General features: G+C 23.5%; 3 protein-coding genes across 5 annotated transcripts; 2 read left to right on the top strand and 1 right to left on the bottom strand.

Moving 5' to 3' along the window:
• Positions 1-568: 568 nt before the first annotated feature.
• Positions 569-1,353, bottom strand: LOC122850180 (trypsin-4-like). Its single transcript, XM_044149256.1, has 2 exons — positions 1,057-1,353; positions 569-993 (listed from the first exon to the last, which is right to left on the bottom strand). The coding sequence occupies exons 1-2, from the start codon at positions 1,308-1,310 to the stop codon at positions 576-578; spliced, it is 672 nt and encodes a 223-aa protein (XP_044005191.1). The 5' UTR covers positions 1,311-1,353; the 3' UTR covers positions 569-575.
• Positions 1,354-4,829: 3,476 nt separating this feature from the next.
• On the top strand, positions 4,830-12,053 carry LOC122850094 (transcription factor SPT20 homolog). Of its 2 annotated transcripts, none has more exons than XM_044149107.1 (7): positions 4,830-5,171; positions 7,658-7,864; positions 9,934-10,167; positions 10,264-10,400; positions 10,482-10,734; positions 10,811-11,876; positions 11,958-12,053. In XM_044149107.1, exons 1-7 carry the CDS (start codon positions 5,061-5,063, stop codon positions 11,999-12,001), a joined length of 2,052 nt encoding a protein of 683 aa, XP_044005042.1. In that variant the 5' UTR covers positions 4,830-5,060; the 3' UTR covers positions 12,002-12,053. The 2 variants fall into 2 exon arrangements, with proteins under 2 accessions (XP_044005042.1, XP_044005041.1); XM_044149106.1 differs by having other exon boundaries at positions 4,849-5,171; positions 7,643-7,864.
• Positions 12,054-12,745: 692 nt separating this feature from the next.
• On the top strand, positions 12,746-14,466 carry LOC122850188 (N-alpha-acetyltransferase 11). 2 transcript variants are annotated; one of them, XM_044149267.1, is made up of 2 exons: positions 12,746-12,854; positions 13,451-14,409. In XM_044149267.1, exon 2 carries the CDS (start codon positions 13,664-13,666, stop codon positions 14,222-14,224), a length of 561 nt encoding a protein of 186 aa, XP_044005202.1. In that variant the 5' UTR covers positions 12,746-12,854; positions 13,451-13,663; the 3' UTR covers positions 14,225-14,409. The 2 variants fall into 2 exon arrangements, with proteins under 2 accessions (XP_044005202.1, XP_044005203.1); XM_044149268.1 differs by lacking the exon at positions 12,746-12,854 and adding an exon at positions 13,017-13,347 and having other exon boundaries at positions 13,451-14,466.
• The last annotated feature ends 1,469 nt before the right edge of the window (positions 14,467-15,935 follow it).

The following is a 15,935-nucleotide window of genomic DNA, read 5'->3' as shown; positions in this document are numbered from 1 at the left end:
AGGTACCACACAATTAGCTGCTGTTAAAATATGAGCTGGAGAAACGATTGTTCCACCACACAAACGTCCTCGTGCTGTGTACAATGATACTTGACTTGGATAATTTTCAATACCAGTTCTTAAACCTCCAGTTACTTTATTCATCTTCCTTCCATCAACAACTACACAATAATTTTAATTACATTTACAATTTTATTCAAAACATTATTACTTACCCAATATGTAGATCATCAACAGCATGTACAATAATTTCATCATTGTAATACGTTGTTTTATAAACTAAATTTCAATTTTACAACACGCTAATTTATATATCATTTTTTTTCTTGATATATACATATAATTTATTAATATACAAATATTTTACATTGATATTAGATTTAAAAAAAAATAATTTGTGATTAATTTATGACTATTTTTTGGGCTACATGCCATAAATAATAATTATCAAAAAAATTAATTTGTTTCATCATGTACAATCGTTTATTGACAATAAAACTATCATAAATTTTGAACAAATAAAATTTAAAAATTAGATAAGATAAATTACATATACAGCTAAATTTTGATGATAATTATAAAATCATTTTTTCAATCCAATCAACGTGTTTCCATACTTGTGTAAAAATAAACATGTCATTTTCAAATGGTATTCGTAATGAAATAATACCATAAACATCATCCATATCAATAATTCCACCACCTCCATCTCCATTTAAAATTCCTTCATTTTTTTCCGTCATACATGCACAACTTTGTGAATTTGTTAAATATAAAAAAAGCTGTTTTAAATATTTGATACATTTATCATAATTTAATACTTTTGCATGGCTGTATTTTAAGTATCTTGAACTTTGTTGATTACTTTGATCAACAGAGGTATCACCCCAGCCAGAAATTTTAAATACAATATTTGAACTGTGTCGTTTATATGGTAAATCACTGTTCAATCGAAATCGTGAATATACTATTGGCTTTGCCAATTTTAATATGCTAAAATTGTAAATTAATTAATAATTAATAATTTTTTAATTTTATTTTACATTTAGTAAATACCTGATGTCATCGATCCATGGTGTTCTTGGATCATAATCCGGATGATTTATCAGAAGTGAAACTTCACTTAAATAGCCAGGATTGTAGGCATCAAGTTGATCAGCAGTACCACTTAGAATTTCAACATTAGATGCGAATGTATTACGTTCAAAAATAATACAACTTGCTGCTGTTAAAATGTGCATTGTTGATATTATTGTTCCAGCACATAGATGTGTTTCTTGCCAACGCAATGAAACTTGACTATAAAACATTCCAATTGGAGCTCTTTTACCTCCAATTAATTTATTTTTTTTCTTTCCATCAACAGCTAATTTTGTAACAAGTTAATTTATTCAATTAATATTATTTTAAATTTGGTTTTTTTTTATTAAATAACTTACTGAAAATTATTAACATTGTTATCATTAATAATAAATTCATCTTGAATGCTTTTTTTTAAACTAGATAAAATTTTATTTTTCATGGCATTTTATATTTTTTTCAAATGAAAATATCATTGTGCAAATGTAAACTCTATTATCGGTCAATTTAAAATTGTTTTTTTTTTCTTTAAAATTACGAGATTTGATGATTTTTTATTTAATGTTTACATAATTATACTTGTGATATTAAAATTTATATTTTTTATTTCCGGTTTTGGTAGTTTTGTATTGTAACATTGTGTAAATGATAATTTTGATAAACATTTATTTGAGATTAAATTTTTCATGTCGAAATATTAACATCTTCTTGACTTTAAAAAAAAAAAAAAATCTATCATGTTATTTATTTTACACGTGTACAAATTAATTTATAAAATATAAATAAAAAATTTAATTTTATAAAAAGATAATTTAGTGATAAAAAAAAAATGTTTTTTATTAAAATATTATTTATTTTATAATCAATTATTTTTTAATAAAATAATAGAGATATATTTAAAATTATAGAGTGTTGATGATTGAATATAACATGATAAATAAACAATAAATGTGTAAAAAAATATTACAAGATTAAAAATGAAAATTCTCACTTGAGTAGTCACGTTTTTGCATAAAATTTTTCCGGGTGTGTGATTAAATTTTTCAACATATTTACGTGACTTAATTCACCTGATGGAAATAAACATGATTGCGCACGTTCAATATTGTTTACATATATATATAATTTTATTTTTTTTATTGACAATTTGTCCAATTGATATGTGATTTAAAAATTATTGAGAAATAGAAAATACATTGGCAAATAATTCAAACAACAAAAGAAATAAGAAAAAAAAAATAAATAAAATCTGCAATAATAAATTATCAAAAAAATATTAACACTCAATTTTGTGATGATAAAAATAGCTGTTAAATTTATTTATAATTTTGATAATTAAAAAAATTTACAAACTTTACATACGCATTTTTATAATGACGTTAAAATTACGAAATTAAATATTATTAAAATACAAACAATGTCACAAAGTAAGCAAAAAAAAAATTATAAATATTTATTGTTATTTAAAAATGAAAAAACAATTTGTAAATTAATTTTTTTATTTTATTTTTTAATAATATATTTTTTAAGAGATAAAAATATATCTGCAATGATTTTTATTACACTGCTAATAAAGAAAATTAAAAAGGAAATTTTTCATCGATGCGATAAACCATAAAGATAAAAAAAAAATTTCAAACTCCATTATGCGATATAGGTATAAAAAAAATTTAAAAAAAAATTGATGGAATATTCGTGAGAATAGTAAAGCTTGCTTGAGGGTTTTTTGTCTGTCAAGTTATTATATTTTTTATATTTTTAATGATAAATAAATGAAATGGAAAAAAGTAAAAAAAATATCAAGTGAAAGCGAGGATGGGTCATATCGTCTCAACAAGACTTCCATTTACGTTGATCTTACAATAAAAAAATTAAGTGTAAAAAAAAAAAAAAAACAAGTATATGTAAATTATGAGATGTAATTTTTAAGCCAGCAATCTGGAACGACATAAATATAATATATTTCCACCTACATGAATAGGTCATGCTATTATTTTCATCGAAATAACTATCAGCTTGTTTTGATATTTTTAAACTACAGGTGAAATTTTTTTTCCTCTTTGTTACTTTTTTTAAAGATTATAATAAACCGAGAAAAATATATATTATTAAATTTTTTTAAAAATTAATTATTATTATTAAAAATTTAATATGAAAAAAAATTTAATTTTAAATAATTTTTTTCTATTAATTATGAATAATTATTTAAATAATTAAGTTATTTAAATTTTTTAAATTTAATTATATTATTTATACTAAAGTATAAAGAAAAATAAAAATTTTTTTTTAAATAAATTATTATTTGTTTAATATTTTCAATGTCGCAATGTTAATTACATTTTTTTTTTTTTTTTTTTTTTAATACGTTTCGATTGGCAGAATTTTATTGTTTTATTTTTTTTTTTCATTGTCATTTTGCGGTTCCAATATTTTAGGTCATTTATAAATAAATAAATGAAAAAAAAATTAGTTTATTTATTATTTTATTCAATGGAAAGTAACAAATGCATTTCCGATTTTGTGTATATTTATTTTACCACTTTCGCTCGTGAAATAAATTAATAATTATTTATTTAACTGTTTTAAATAAATATATATTTTTTTTTATGAATATATTAATTTATAAACTATTTTCTGGATAGAATCAACTTAACACTAGACGATTTTAATCAATGAAAATAAATTAAAATGTAAAAATAAAATAAAATTACTATTTGTAAATTGAAAAAATATATTTCTACTTTTTTATTATTAATATTTAATAATTTAATATTGATGATTTTTATTATTTTTTTGTAATAAACAATTCAAATTATATTTTGTTTTAATTTCTCTGAGAATTCATCAAGAAGAAAGTCTAATGGAAATTATTTTCCAATTGATTAATTACGATTGTCAATGTGTCAGAAAATCGTGTTTAATTTTTTAATTTATTATAATTTTTCTTAGCTAAACAAACATAATATTGTTCATTGATAATTAATTATTTATTGTCCTTGAAATTTAATTCCCATGCGCTAGTTATTTAAATAATTCTCATGATATTTTTGCATTTTTTTAAAAATGAAATTAATAATTAAATAAATGTTATAATTATCATAATTAATTTTAAAAGATAATAAATAAAATACACTTGATAGACATTTAAAAAAATATATATCATTATTATTATTATTTGTTTAAAGAAAAAAATAATATAAATAAATATCACGATCTCGAAAAATAAATAAAAAACTTTTCCTGTTGTTTTGAATAAAAAAATTATTTAAAACAATAGCAAGGTTATTTTTTATTTAAAAAATAATTTTTATTTTAAATTTATTTATTATAATTTTTTTATAATAATACAATTATTATTTAAACAAAAAAAAAAACATAGATTTATAAATTTTTTTAAATCCAAAATCAAATGTGATTTTTCATAATTTTTTTTTCCATCAACAAATGATAATTATTTAAAAAAAAAAAAAAAAATATAAACTTCATAATAACAGCATAATAATAAGTAAAAGAGGATAATTATTAATATTATTTTTTAACTATAGAAAGTGTTTAAAAAATAATAAAAAGATGAGAAAAATAAAATAAAATATATTTTTTTTTTTTTTGCAAACAAAACTTTTTTTTTTATGTACGAAAAATATTTGCTTTCATGTACTTGTACCAATACTTAAGTATGGGACTTTTTAATTTTTTCCCCCTACTTAAACATTATTGATAAAAAAAATGAAAAAATTGTGGGGAGAAATAAACAGGCCAGCAGTCCCCGAGTCTCAATCGACATTCACTGCTAGCTCAATCGTCGAGCAATCGGCGTCATTATTTCGATTTAAAAAATTACTACTAGAAACAATAAATATAATTTAAAAATACAAAAAAAAAAGTGTTAAATATTGTTTATTAATTGTTTAATATATTTATACATTTGTTTATGGTAGATAATTAATTTCTCTAAATTAATTTATCAATTTCGTTTGAAAATGGAAAAAGAGCAACTTGATTCTCTAGCAACAGTTGCTGTTGGTTCTGAAAAAATACCATCTCATCATTATGCACCAAGTGAAGTTTATTCCTCATCAGAATCACCACCGGTAAGATTAATTACTAAATTACTAATTAATAATTATCATTTATTTTACTTTGTATTTTTTTTTTTCAAAACTTTCTTTCGGTTGTCTTTGTTCCATCAACATCCGCTTGACTTTCTATATTCTATGCACGATTGATTAACTTCCAGAAACTTCTATAAATTTAAAAAATAAAAAAAAAAAATTACGTAAAACAAAGTTAAGACTTGTTAACTGAAAAAAAAAAAAAATTCATCAAGATTAAAATCTCAAATCTACGCAGAAAAAAAAAGAAAAAAAAAAAAAAGTTGTTTATCCAGTTTTAGTAGCTTATATTTTTTTTTTTTAAGATAATAAAAATATCCTTTATGGTATTTTAACCTTGCTTAATGTTAATATGTAAAAAAAATAATATGACGCATTTGTGTTATTTTTAAAAAAATTATTTAAAATACATCGTAGAGGTCGAAAAAACATCGAGATTTTATCTCATCTTCCTAATCCGGCGTTGAAGTTACCTGTCTAACAATAACAAAATAATAATAATAATATTATAAATTTACCGTTTTTAAATATATCCATATGAAAATCATCCTACAAAAATATTACCTAATAATATAATATCACAATTTTATATTTTAAAAATTAATTTAAATGCTTTTTTAAATTGCTCATCAATTAACTCCAATTTACAAGTGTCCCAGCTAGTTAAAAATAAAAAAAAACAAATGGCAAAAATATATATTGCGTATGAAATGATACCTGTTTTGATGAAATAAAAAAAAAAAAATATAAAAAAAAATTTAAACAAGGAAATACGGGTCCTCTTACATAAAGCCAAACAACATTCCTCAATTTCATTAATTTTTCGAAATGATTAATCGTAGTAGAAAAAAAATAATAAATAAAAATTATATCTGGTTTTTATATGAATTTTTTAAAACAAGAAACAATGAGTATTAAAAAAAAAAAATGTAAATTTGATAATTTTGTTTAAATTGAGATGATTATCTATAAACAAATATAAAAAAATTAACTTGCGCATGGCAACAGTGTTTACTTTATTGTCGTTTATAATGAGAATTAAATATGTGTATCATCATGATGATGATGATCATCATACAGCAAATGAATATATGGCCTACTATCTCTTGATTTGAAAAAAAAAAAAAATAAAACACCTCTCACCAATGAAACCCATCGTGAACATCCAACATCGAGGTCATTTGAAATATCGCGTGCAAGCCTCACCCATTTTGCTACATCAACTATCTTCTAGCTATCATCCTCATCTTGAATCACAATGTTTCCATGCACCAGGTTCATTTAAACATTTAACCAATATTTATCAAAATTTTTCAATATTTTATATTTTTATTTAAATTATTTTAACCGTTGGGTTTAATTTAATTTTTCTTTTTTTCTTTTCTTTTTCTATTTGATTTTATTTATTGATTTATTTTATTTATTGCTTAGATAAAAAAATAAATAAATACAGTTACGGTACATAGTGAAATAAAACTGGAAATTTCATTTGAAGATTTAATTTTTTTTATTTTTTATTTTGTATACAAATGTTGTGGGAACATGAAGATAGAACCGCTATTTTAATTTTTTTTTTTTTCTATTGTAATTTAAAAATTATTATTTGCTGTTTAAAAAAAAAATTTATAATGTTTATAAAATGTTATTAAATTTACAGTAGTTTAACATGGAAATAATAAATACTTTTTGCTTTTTATTTTGAATTATATATAGAAGAAAAATATGTATGGAAAATTTTCGACTTTCATTTTGATAATTTTATTTTATTAGTGCTTATTTTTTTTATAATTTTTATTATTCATTGAGGATTTAGTTTTTTTTTTTTGTTAAGGTGTTATGAAGGTTTTTATAATTTGATGGAAAAAAAAAAAATATAATGAATGATGACAAAAGACCTCGACTTGGTTGGGTACCAAGCGTAAAGCTGGTACGAATGTGTGTATGTAAAAAATAAAATAAATATTGTTGGCTTTGTCGTGTGATTTTAGCTCGAATACATATGTTTAAACAATCACGTATACATAGGATATAGTGTTGTATTGACTTTATTAAAATGACACTATTAACTGTAAATATGAACAGGCACTATATTCATCAGCATAATAATTATCTACAAATAAAAATAACAAAAAAATTATACAACAGATGTATAGATAAATTTGAAATAAATTACAGAAAAAAGAAAAAAAAAAATATATTTTCCTCTAAAACACATCAATCTTTATCTTTAAATTAAATATCCATTAATAATTAAATTATTTTCAAAAAAGCTCCAATTTTTTTGTCTATTATTTTACATTAAAAAGCAAAAAAAAAAAAAAAAAATCCACAGAAATTTAAACAAACTGGTATTTCAATAATTAAATTACAATTTAAAAATTAATTTAAATAAATTATTTGTTTATTAAAATATGAAAGTTATACTTAAGGATATTATTAATAATAAATAGTTTTTTTTTAAACAGGCATACCGACCTTCAATGAAAAGTACTGCTGTTCAAATAACAAAAATAATAGCAATAACACTAATTGCTGTATCATTTATCATTGGAGGTTTTATTTTTGCTGGTGCTTGGATCCAAGCAAGATCATCATGCACACCAGAAGCAATTGCTTCAATGCAAGTTCAACATGAAATGTTCAAGAAATTACAACCAGAGGCCCTGATCCAGGTTAATAAATTAATTACATAAATTTTATTCTTTTATATTTCCTTTTACAATTTTTTTTTTCAACAATAATAATAAACAAACAAAAAACCATGACACTAATATACCACACAGATGTAAATTTGCATAGTACAACCTCCAAGAAATTCTCATATACACTTGGTTTTATTTACCTGCATTAAATCATCATCAACATTAGCAATATTTCAGCTATTTTTTCGTGACAATTTAAAGCTATTTTAATCCAAGGCAAACAACTTTAATATTAATAAAAGAAACTCAATGGCTATTATCCTCATTTTTTCGTTCTGTTAATAATTTTTATTATTTACTTTTTGTCAACGACCAAGTAATCATAATTATCCTTGATGGAAAGTTACATTAAAAATTCTGTAATTAATTTTTTTTTTTTTTTTCTTTATTTAGAGAAATTCAATTTGTTATTAATTTATAGAGAAAAAAAATATAAATACTAGTTAGATAATTTAATTATAATTTTTTTTTTTTTTTTTTCAACTATTATGATGTGTTTTTTTTTCTTTTAAATTTCTCTTTTTGGTAATAAATTAATCATCGACGACATAAACGCTTAGCTTGTAAATTTTCAATGAAACTTTGGTGATGATTTTTTTTTTTTTCTATTTAATTTTTTGTCACCAATAAATGTGTTTACTTTCTATAAACACGTAACAAATCAGGAAACGTGAATTGCACATGAATAGTCGTCTTCATGTTTATCTATATTTCTCACAGATATTATTATGTATTTTTTTTTTTTTTATTTTTATTCAACTATGAATCATGCTAGAATATAATTTACGCAAATAAAAAAATATCTGGAAAGTTGATCTATCTTATTAACTCGATTGAGTATATAATAAAAAATAGAAAAATATTGCACGAAAAAGATTGAGTGAGATCTTCAAATACGCTTGGCGATGACTTGATTTTCGCTTGTGGTGAAACGAAATAACACGTACAAAAACCACAACGGAAAGTGGGTTGCCGATGTCGGTGTTGCCATGAGGTGAATGTACGATATTTTAAGATTTTCTCTTTGTCGATTAACTGTATTGTCGCTGAACAATAATATCACAATATTGTCAACTAATCTCGTTTCGTTTTTGCCCCCTTTTTTTATTACTTTTTTAATTCTTTTTTTTTTTTTTTTTCACTCAATCTAGATTTATATTTATTAATCGATAAATTATTAAAATATAAAAATTTTTTTTCCATCAATTGATTAAGATTTAATTAAATTTTAATTGAATTTTTTTTTTTTTTTTAAATTAAATTAACACTTGGATGATTTTATATTTATTTTTATTTCCAACTGAAATAACAAACTTTCACGCGAGTTTATCGCATCACTAATAATTTTCCTCATTGCTCATCAAAAAAAAAATATATTCTTTTATTAAAAAACGTGTATAATTTTAATTGACATTTATTTATTATAAATTTTATATTTAAATATTTTATTTTCATATTTTTTTTGCATAAAAAAAAATCTTTTTTTCTTCGAGTTTTTATCAATTCAAGTGAGAAGTTAGAAAGTTGACAGAATGTACCAGTCACCATGATGCATTGAGGCAATAAAAAAATATTAAAAATTAAAAACAACAATAAAAATAAATACATTTAAATAATGACATTGAATTTTGCATTGTAATTTTTATATTTCGTAAATTGAATTTGTAAATAAATCTTTTTTTTTTTTTATGTAATTTATAAATATAGTACAAGTTATTATAAATTTTTATTTTTTTTATTTCGTATCAATTCAATGCACGTATTTATTTATATTTTTTATTGCATTTTTTTTAAATATTATTATTCCAAGTTGTTGATGTTTGACGTAGTGAAAGTGAAAACTGATGAAACGTTTATAAAAAAAAAAAAAAACTAATATGAAATGAAATTCAAGCGAGTGTTGTATCTTGTGATTAATTTAAAAAGCTGATATTAATTTTAATGTAAAATTACAAGTTTTCTATTTAAAAAAAAATAAACGGAAGTTTAGCAATTATATACAATTGATTATTTAAAAAAATTTATTTAATATTTAACAGACTCAGCCAGAGGCTAGAGATAGTCTTCAGAGTCTAGATGTTATCGAGCCAACAAAAGATCAACAGCCAGATACAAAAGATATTAAAATTCATAAAGATGATGATGATGATAATTCAAAAACTGACAATGAAAGTGGTGATGAGAATGAGAACGATGATGACTATGATGAACCAGAATACACACCAATTCATATTAAATTACCCCTACAACTTGATCTTGATGATCTTGCTGGTGTAAGTACTATTATTATTTTTCATCTATTAATTTTAATAATTAATAAGTGAAAGTTTTTAAAATACATTTCTTTTTTTTTCTTTTTTAATATTTAGACACTTATGCAGCAAGCAAAAAATCTTGTATCATGTGTTGTTGAACGTCGTAGATCTGATGATAAAGAACAATCAAAAAAACGTAATGGTGAACGTGTATCAATTATTTGTGAATCAAATGAACCACGTCGTCAAGAGTATGTATATTTTAAATTAAAGTAAAATGTATTTGTTAATTAATTATGATTAATAATATAATTAATTTAATTTTAATATAGACAACAAGAACAAGAAATGTTAACACCAATTATTGTACCACTTGGTTCAATGCATATGCCAATGCAACAACAAGATCATGATTATCACAGATATCAAACACATAATCAATATCCAATTGGTGATAATAATCATCGTCATAATTTTATTAATTCACGTGGTATTGTTAATGACATGGCATCACAAGTATTACAAAATATTCCACAAATGATGGAACAACGTATGAGAAGCCAAGGACCATTTAATCAACATCCAGTAAGTTATTATAATTTATATTATAAATTTTATTTAAAATAATAAATTAAATATATATATTATTATTAAATTAAAGATGGGAGGTATGAGACCAATTCCAATTGAACTTCGTCGTATGCCAATTGAAATGATACGTGGAATGAGACCACCAATGGATATGGATCAAGTTTATCAACAAGCTAAACAACAACAAGCATATCAAGAACATCAAAAACAACAAGCATTCCAACAACAACAACAACAACAACAGCAACAACAACAGCAACAAGCTTATGCACAAGAACAACAAGTCCAAGGAATGATGCATCCACCACCACCACCATCAGAATCACAAGAATTACCACAAGAAAATTCACAAGATGTACAAGTACCACGTATGATGACACCAATGGTTATACGTGCACAAATTGAATCAAGATTACCACAAACAGATGATAGCTCAGAAAGACAATCATTATTTCCATTTCAAGGAATACAAATAAGACGTCTTATACAATCAATACCAAGTGAATTAAAAAATATATTTCAACAAGGTAATGGTGGTGAGCCAAGACCAATGGTACCAGAAGGTGCAAGACGTGAACAAGTTGAAGAATTTAAACCATTTCCTGAAACACGTACAATATCATTAGACTCATTAATGTTACCAATTGAAATACGTAATGTTCTTGAACATGGTAATATTGAAGGTCGTCGTCAAGATGATTCTGAAGAACAACAAGAATCAATTAAACCAACAACACCACCAGCAACACCAGCACCAGCAACAGCTGATGAACAAAATAATAGCAATGATGATGAAGAAAAAAAATTACCAGCTGATATTAAAACATTTATACATCAAATTGTTGAAGGATTAGCATTTCCAGTACCAATGAATATAAGACCAATTGAATCAATGGAAATACCAATGGAAGTTAGAGCACGTGTTATGGGTACAGTTGAAAATGATGATAATAATAAAGAACATCAAGATGAACAAGAACAATCACATGCTGAAGAACCAATTGTTCAACAACAAGTATCACAACAAAATCAACCACAACCAATTCAACAAAATAATCAGCAAATAATGCAACAAATTCCACAACAAATTCAAGCTCGTGTTGTACCTGTTCAACATGATCAAGAAAGAAATCAATGTGAGTTAATTATTTATATACCTTTTTTTTTTGAATAATAAATTAAATTTTAACAATAATTAATATTTTTTTCTTTCATAGATATGCAGTCAATTCGTACAACTCGTCTTATGCCAGTAGCATAAGCCCAGAGCTGCTGATTTTTTAAAAATAAAAAGCAGAAAAAAAAAAAAAAAACGTATAATAAGAATCTTTTATATTTTCATTGAGGCAAATTAGGCTTAAATTTTGATTTTTTTTTTTTTTTTTTAAATGGTGAAAATAAATAATATTATAAATGATATTAATGTAATTTTTTTTTTTTTTTAAATGTCAAAATTTGAAAAATGTTGATCAGTTTCATATTTTACAAATAAAAAATATGTAAAAAAAAAAAACAAAATTAAATTTCTTGTCTGTTAATTTTTAAATTTAAGAACTGAAATAATTTTAAATCAACCTGATAATCCATCATGAAATTTATTAAAAGATGTAGGACAAACAACAAGTTTGATGAATCATCTGGGGATTACATCGCCTTAAAAAAATTATCCATTTGATTTATCAAAGTATATAAACTCATTATCATTTACTACCAATTAAAATAATGATTTTTAAATTCCAAAAATGATTTTCAAAATTATTGGCATCACTGAAATTCAATTTACATTAAAATAAAAATTCTAAAGTTAATTTCCAAAGCCCCCAATAAAATGTCAATATATAAAATTTAAAACACTTGTTCTTTTTTAATTTAATAATTTTTCTATATTTAAAAAATACGCGCCCAACGATTGTCGCGAAATCTATTTAAATTTTTACCAACTACATCAAAACCCACACACAATAAAAAACATCTCACACACATTCACGTACAGAATCTTTACCTTAAAAAAATAATAATCAGATAATCTCACCACTTGAATCATCATTTAAATAAACTTTGTAAACAATAATAATTACTATTTCTCAATTAAACACAATATAAAATAATCATCTGTAAGTATAAATAATAATTTCCCTGATAATAAATTATTAATTACTCCAAAAATATTTATAAATAAAATGAGATAAAAAATCATGCGAGACTGGAGACATAAAAAACATAACCTCAAGATGATGGAATTTTTTTTTTTTTTAATAATAATAAATATTCGATAAATAGATGAATTAATTTTCAAAATGGCGATTAACGTGTCTCGATAGGATGAGACGTAGTGAAAGCATTGTAGGAAAAATTAATTCAATATTTTTTGTTTTTTTAACTTTACCTGGTGACGTGGTCATTTAAAGTGCTTATGCAAAATTAATTTATTGTTAATTTATCAAAAAAAATTAATCATTATTTTACATATAAAAAAATATTAACAAACATTAAGTTTATAATTTAATTGACATAATTTAATTAAATAAATAATAATGCAAGAAATTGCACTTGCTGCTTTTTCTTTTGTCTCCAGTCTTGTTATTGTGATTGTCCTCGTCTTGCTGGGTATGTTTAATTAATAATTTATTATCAATGTTAATCAAGCAATTATTGTATTATTAATTAATAATAATTTGAATATTAATAGAGTACCGTTTTTAAATTACAGGATGGTTTTTAGTTTGGAAATTTTTCTTGTCGAGATTTAGATTTGTTCGTGAACTTCTTGGTGGCATGAGCGAATCATCATCAGTTAATGATTTAAAAAACGGTAGATCAAAAATTAAAAAAATAAGAAAAGATTAAAAATTCATATATTTAATCTATCATTATAATTAAATAAGATAATTTATCATTTTGTTGAATAAATTTCGATATAAAAATGGCGATAAATATACGTTGTGCAACAACAAATGATTTATTAAACATTCAACATTGTAATCTTCAATGTTTGCCTGAAAATTATCAAATGAAATATTATCTTTATCATGCATTATCATGGCCACAATTAAGTTATGTTGCTGAAGATGAAAAAGGTAGAATTGTTGGATATGTTTTGGCTAAAATGGAAGAAGATTGTGAAGAAAATCCACATGGACATATAACAAGTCTTGCTGTTAAACGTTCACATCGTAGACTTGGTATTGCACAAAAATTAATGAATCAAGCATCAAGAGCAATGGTACAATGTTTTGAAGCAAATTATGTATCATTACATGTACGTCGTAGTAATCGTGCTGCATTAAATTTATATACAAGTAGTTTAGGTTTTGAAGTATCTGAAATTGAACCAAAATATTATGCTGATGGTGAAGATGCATATGCTATGAAACGTGATCTAGGTAATTTTCTTAAAGAAAGAAAACCAGTTAAAAAAAGTATAACAAGTGATGCTAATACATCACAACATACACATACTGGAAGATGTTGTGATCATTCTTAAATTTAATCACAACAAAAAGTAAATTTATCAATTAAAATTGACAACAATAATAGTCCCACAACAACAGTCTCTATTTTTTTTTTTTTTTTTAAATCCAAATAATTATTTTGTCATGTGAAATTAAATTTCCTGATGTTAAACACACACTTTATCATGTAAAAAAAATAAATAAATAATAATAATCCAAAAGAATCATAAAAATAAAAATGTTTTTAGAAATGAAAACAGAAAAACAAATAAATTATTGTGTTATTTTATTTATTTATTTATTATTAATTATTGTTAATTGAGTATCGAATTTTTATTTAGTCATTAATTTTTTATACTTATTTTATTTTTTTGTTTGTTGATAATCTGTTGGTGGTGGAATTGGCTCGTCTAAATTATCAACATCAAATTGCTTGTAGAGATCACTTATTGACAAATCACTAGCTATAAATTGTTGAGAAGTAGATGGTAAATTATAACTATCAAATTGAAGGTGATAATTACTTGCTGATGAATTTGAATTTGTTTGTTGTAGTAGAGCAGTACCAGGTGGTACAACAACATGATTGCTTGATGAATTAAATTGTCCATAATCAGAATTTATTGGAAATATTATTTGTTGATTTTGATTCTGTTCTACTTGACTCATCATGTTGGCTTGATTATTTTGTAATTGATCAACTGCATAAACTTGTTGACTATGATCCTGACATTGTTGAGTAGATTGTCCTGGTAAATTGTTCATTTGACCACTTTGTGGTCTATGATGAATAACAACACTTGGCTTAGGTGATCTTGTACATAATGAACTTCGAATATTATCATCAAAGCTTATTGGTAATTCTACTTGTTGAATTTGATTGGGTACCACGTAATTTAATATGTTGGCTTGATTATTTTGTGTGTGATCAGCTGTATAAACTTGTTGACTGGGAGCTTGATAATAATTTTGATCCTGACTTTGTTGAGTAGATTGTCCTGGTAAATTGTTCATTTGATCACTTTGTGGTCCATGATGAATAACAACACTTGGCTTAGGTGATCTTGTACATAATGTACTCCGAATATATCCTTCACTATTAATATTATCATTAGAGCTCATTGGTAATTCTACTTGTTGAATTTGATTGGGTACCACGTAATTTAATATGCTGGCTTGATTATTTTGTGGTTGATTAGCTGTATAAACTTGTTGATTATGAGCTTGATGATGATTTTGATTTTGTTGAGTAGAATTTTCTGGTAAAGTTTTTATTTGATCACTTGGTGGTCTATGATGAATAACAACACTTGGCTTAGGTGATCTTGTACATAATGAACTTCGAATATTATCATCAAAGCTTATTGGTAATTCTACTTGTTGAATTTGATTGGGCACCACGTGATTTAATATGTTGACTTGATTATTTTGTGTGTGATCAGCTGTATAAACTTGCTGACTGGGAGCTTGATGATAATTTTGATCCTGACTTTGTTGAGTAGATTGTCCTGGTAAATTGCTCATTTGATCACTTTGTGGTCCATGATGAATAACAACACTTGGCTTTGGTGATCTTGTACATAATGTACTCCGAATATATCCTTCACTATTAATATTATCATCAGAGCTCATTGGCAATTTTACTTGTTGAATCTGATTGGGTACAGCATGATTTATTGAGCTGGCTTGATTATTTTGTGATTGATTAACTGTATAAACTTGTTGACTGGGAGCTTGATGATA

The sequence above is a fragment of the Aphidius gifuensis genome, linkage group LG2, assembly GCF_014905175.1.
Source record: "Aphidius gifuensis isolate YNYX2018 linkage group LG2, ASM1490517v1, whole genome shotgun sequence".
Taxonomy (NCBI): domain Eukaryota; kingdom Metazoa; phylum Arthropoda; class Insecta; order Hymenoptera; family Braconidae; genus Aphidius; species Aphidius gifuensis.
This window is presented reverse-complemented; position numbering and strand designations above follow the sequence as displayed.

Excerpts from the sequence above, each read along its gene's own strand:
- LOC122850094 (XM_044149106.1), top strand. The coding sequence starts at position 5,061 with ATGGAAAAAGAGCAACTTGATTCTCTAGCAACAGTTGCTGTTGGTTCT. Across the intron at positions 7,865-9,933 it reads AACCAGAGGCCCTGATCCAG|ACTCAGCCAGAGGCTAGAGA; the intron begins GTTAATAAATTA and ends AATATTTAACAG. Across the intron at positions 10,401-10,481 it reads AATGAACCACGTCGTCAAGA|ACAACAAGAACAAGAAATGT; the intron begins GTATGTATATTT and ends ATTTTAATATAG.
- LOC122850188 (XM_044149268.1), top strand. The coding sequence starts at position 13,664 with ATGGCGATAAATATACGTTGTGCAACAACAAATGATTTATTAAACATT.
- LOC122850180 (XM_044149256.1), bottom strand. The coding sequence starts at position 1,310 with ATGTTTTATAGTCAAGTTTCATTGCGTTGGCAAGAAACACATCTATGT. Across the intron at positions 994-1,056 it reads CCATGGATCGATGACATCAG|CATATTAAAATTGGCAAAGC; the intron begins GTATTTACTAAA and ends TTACAATTTTAG.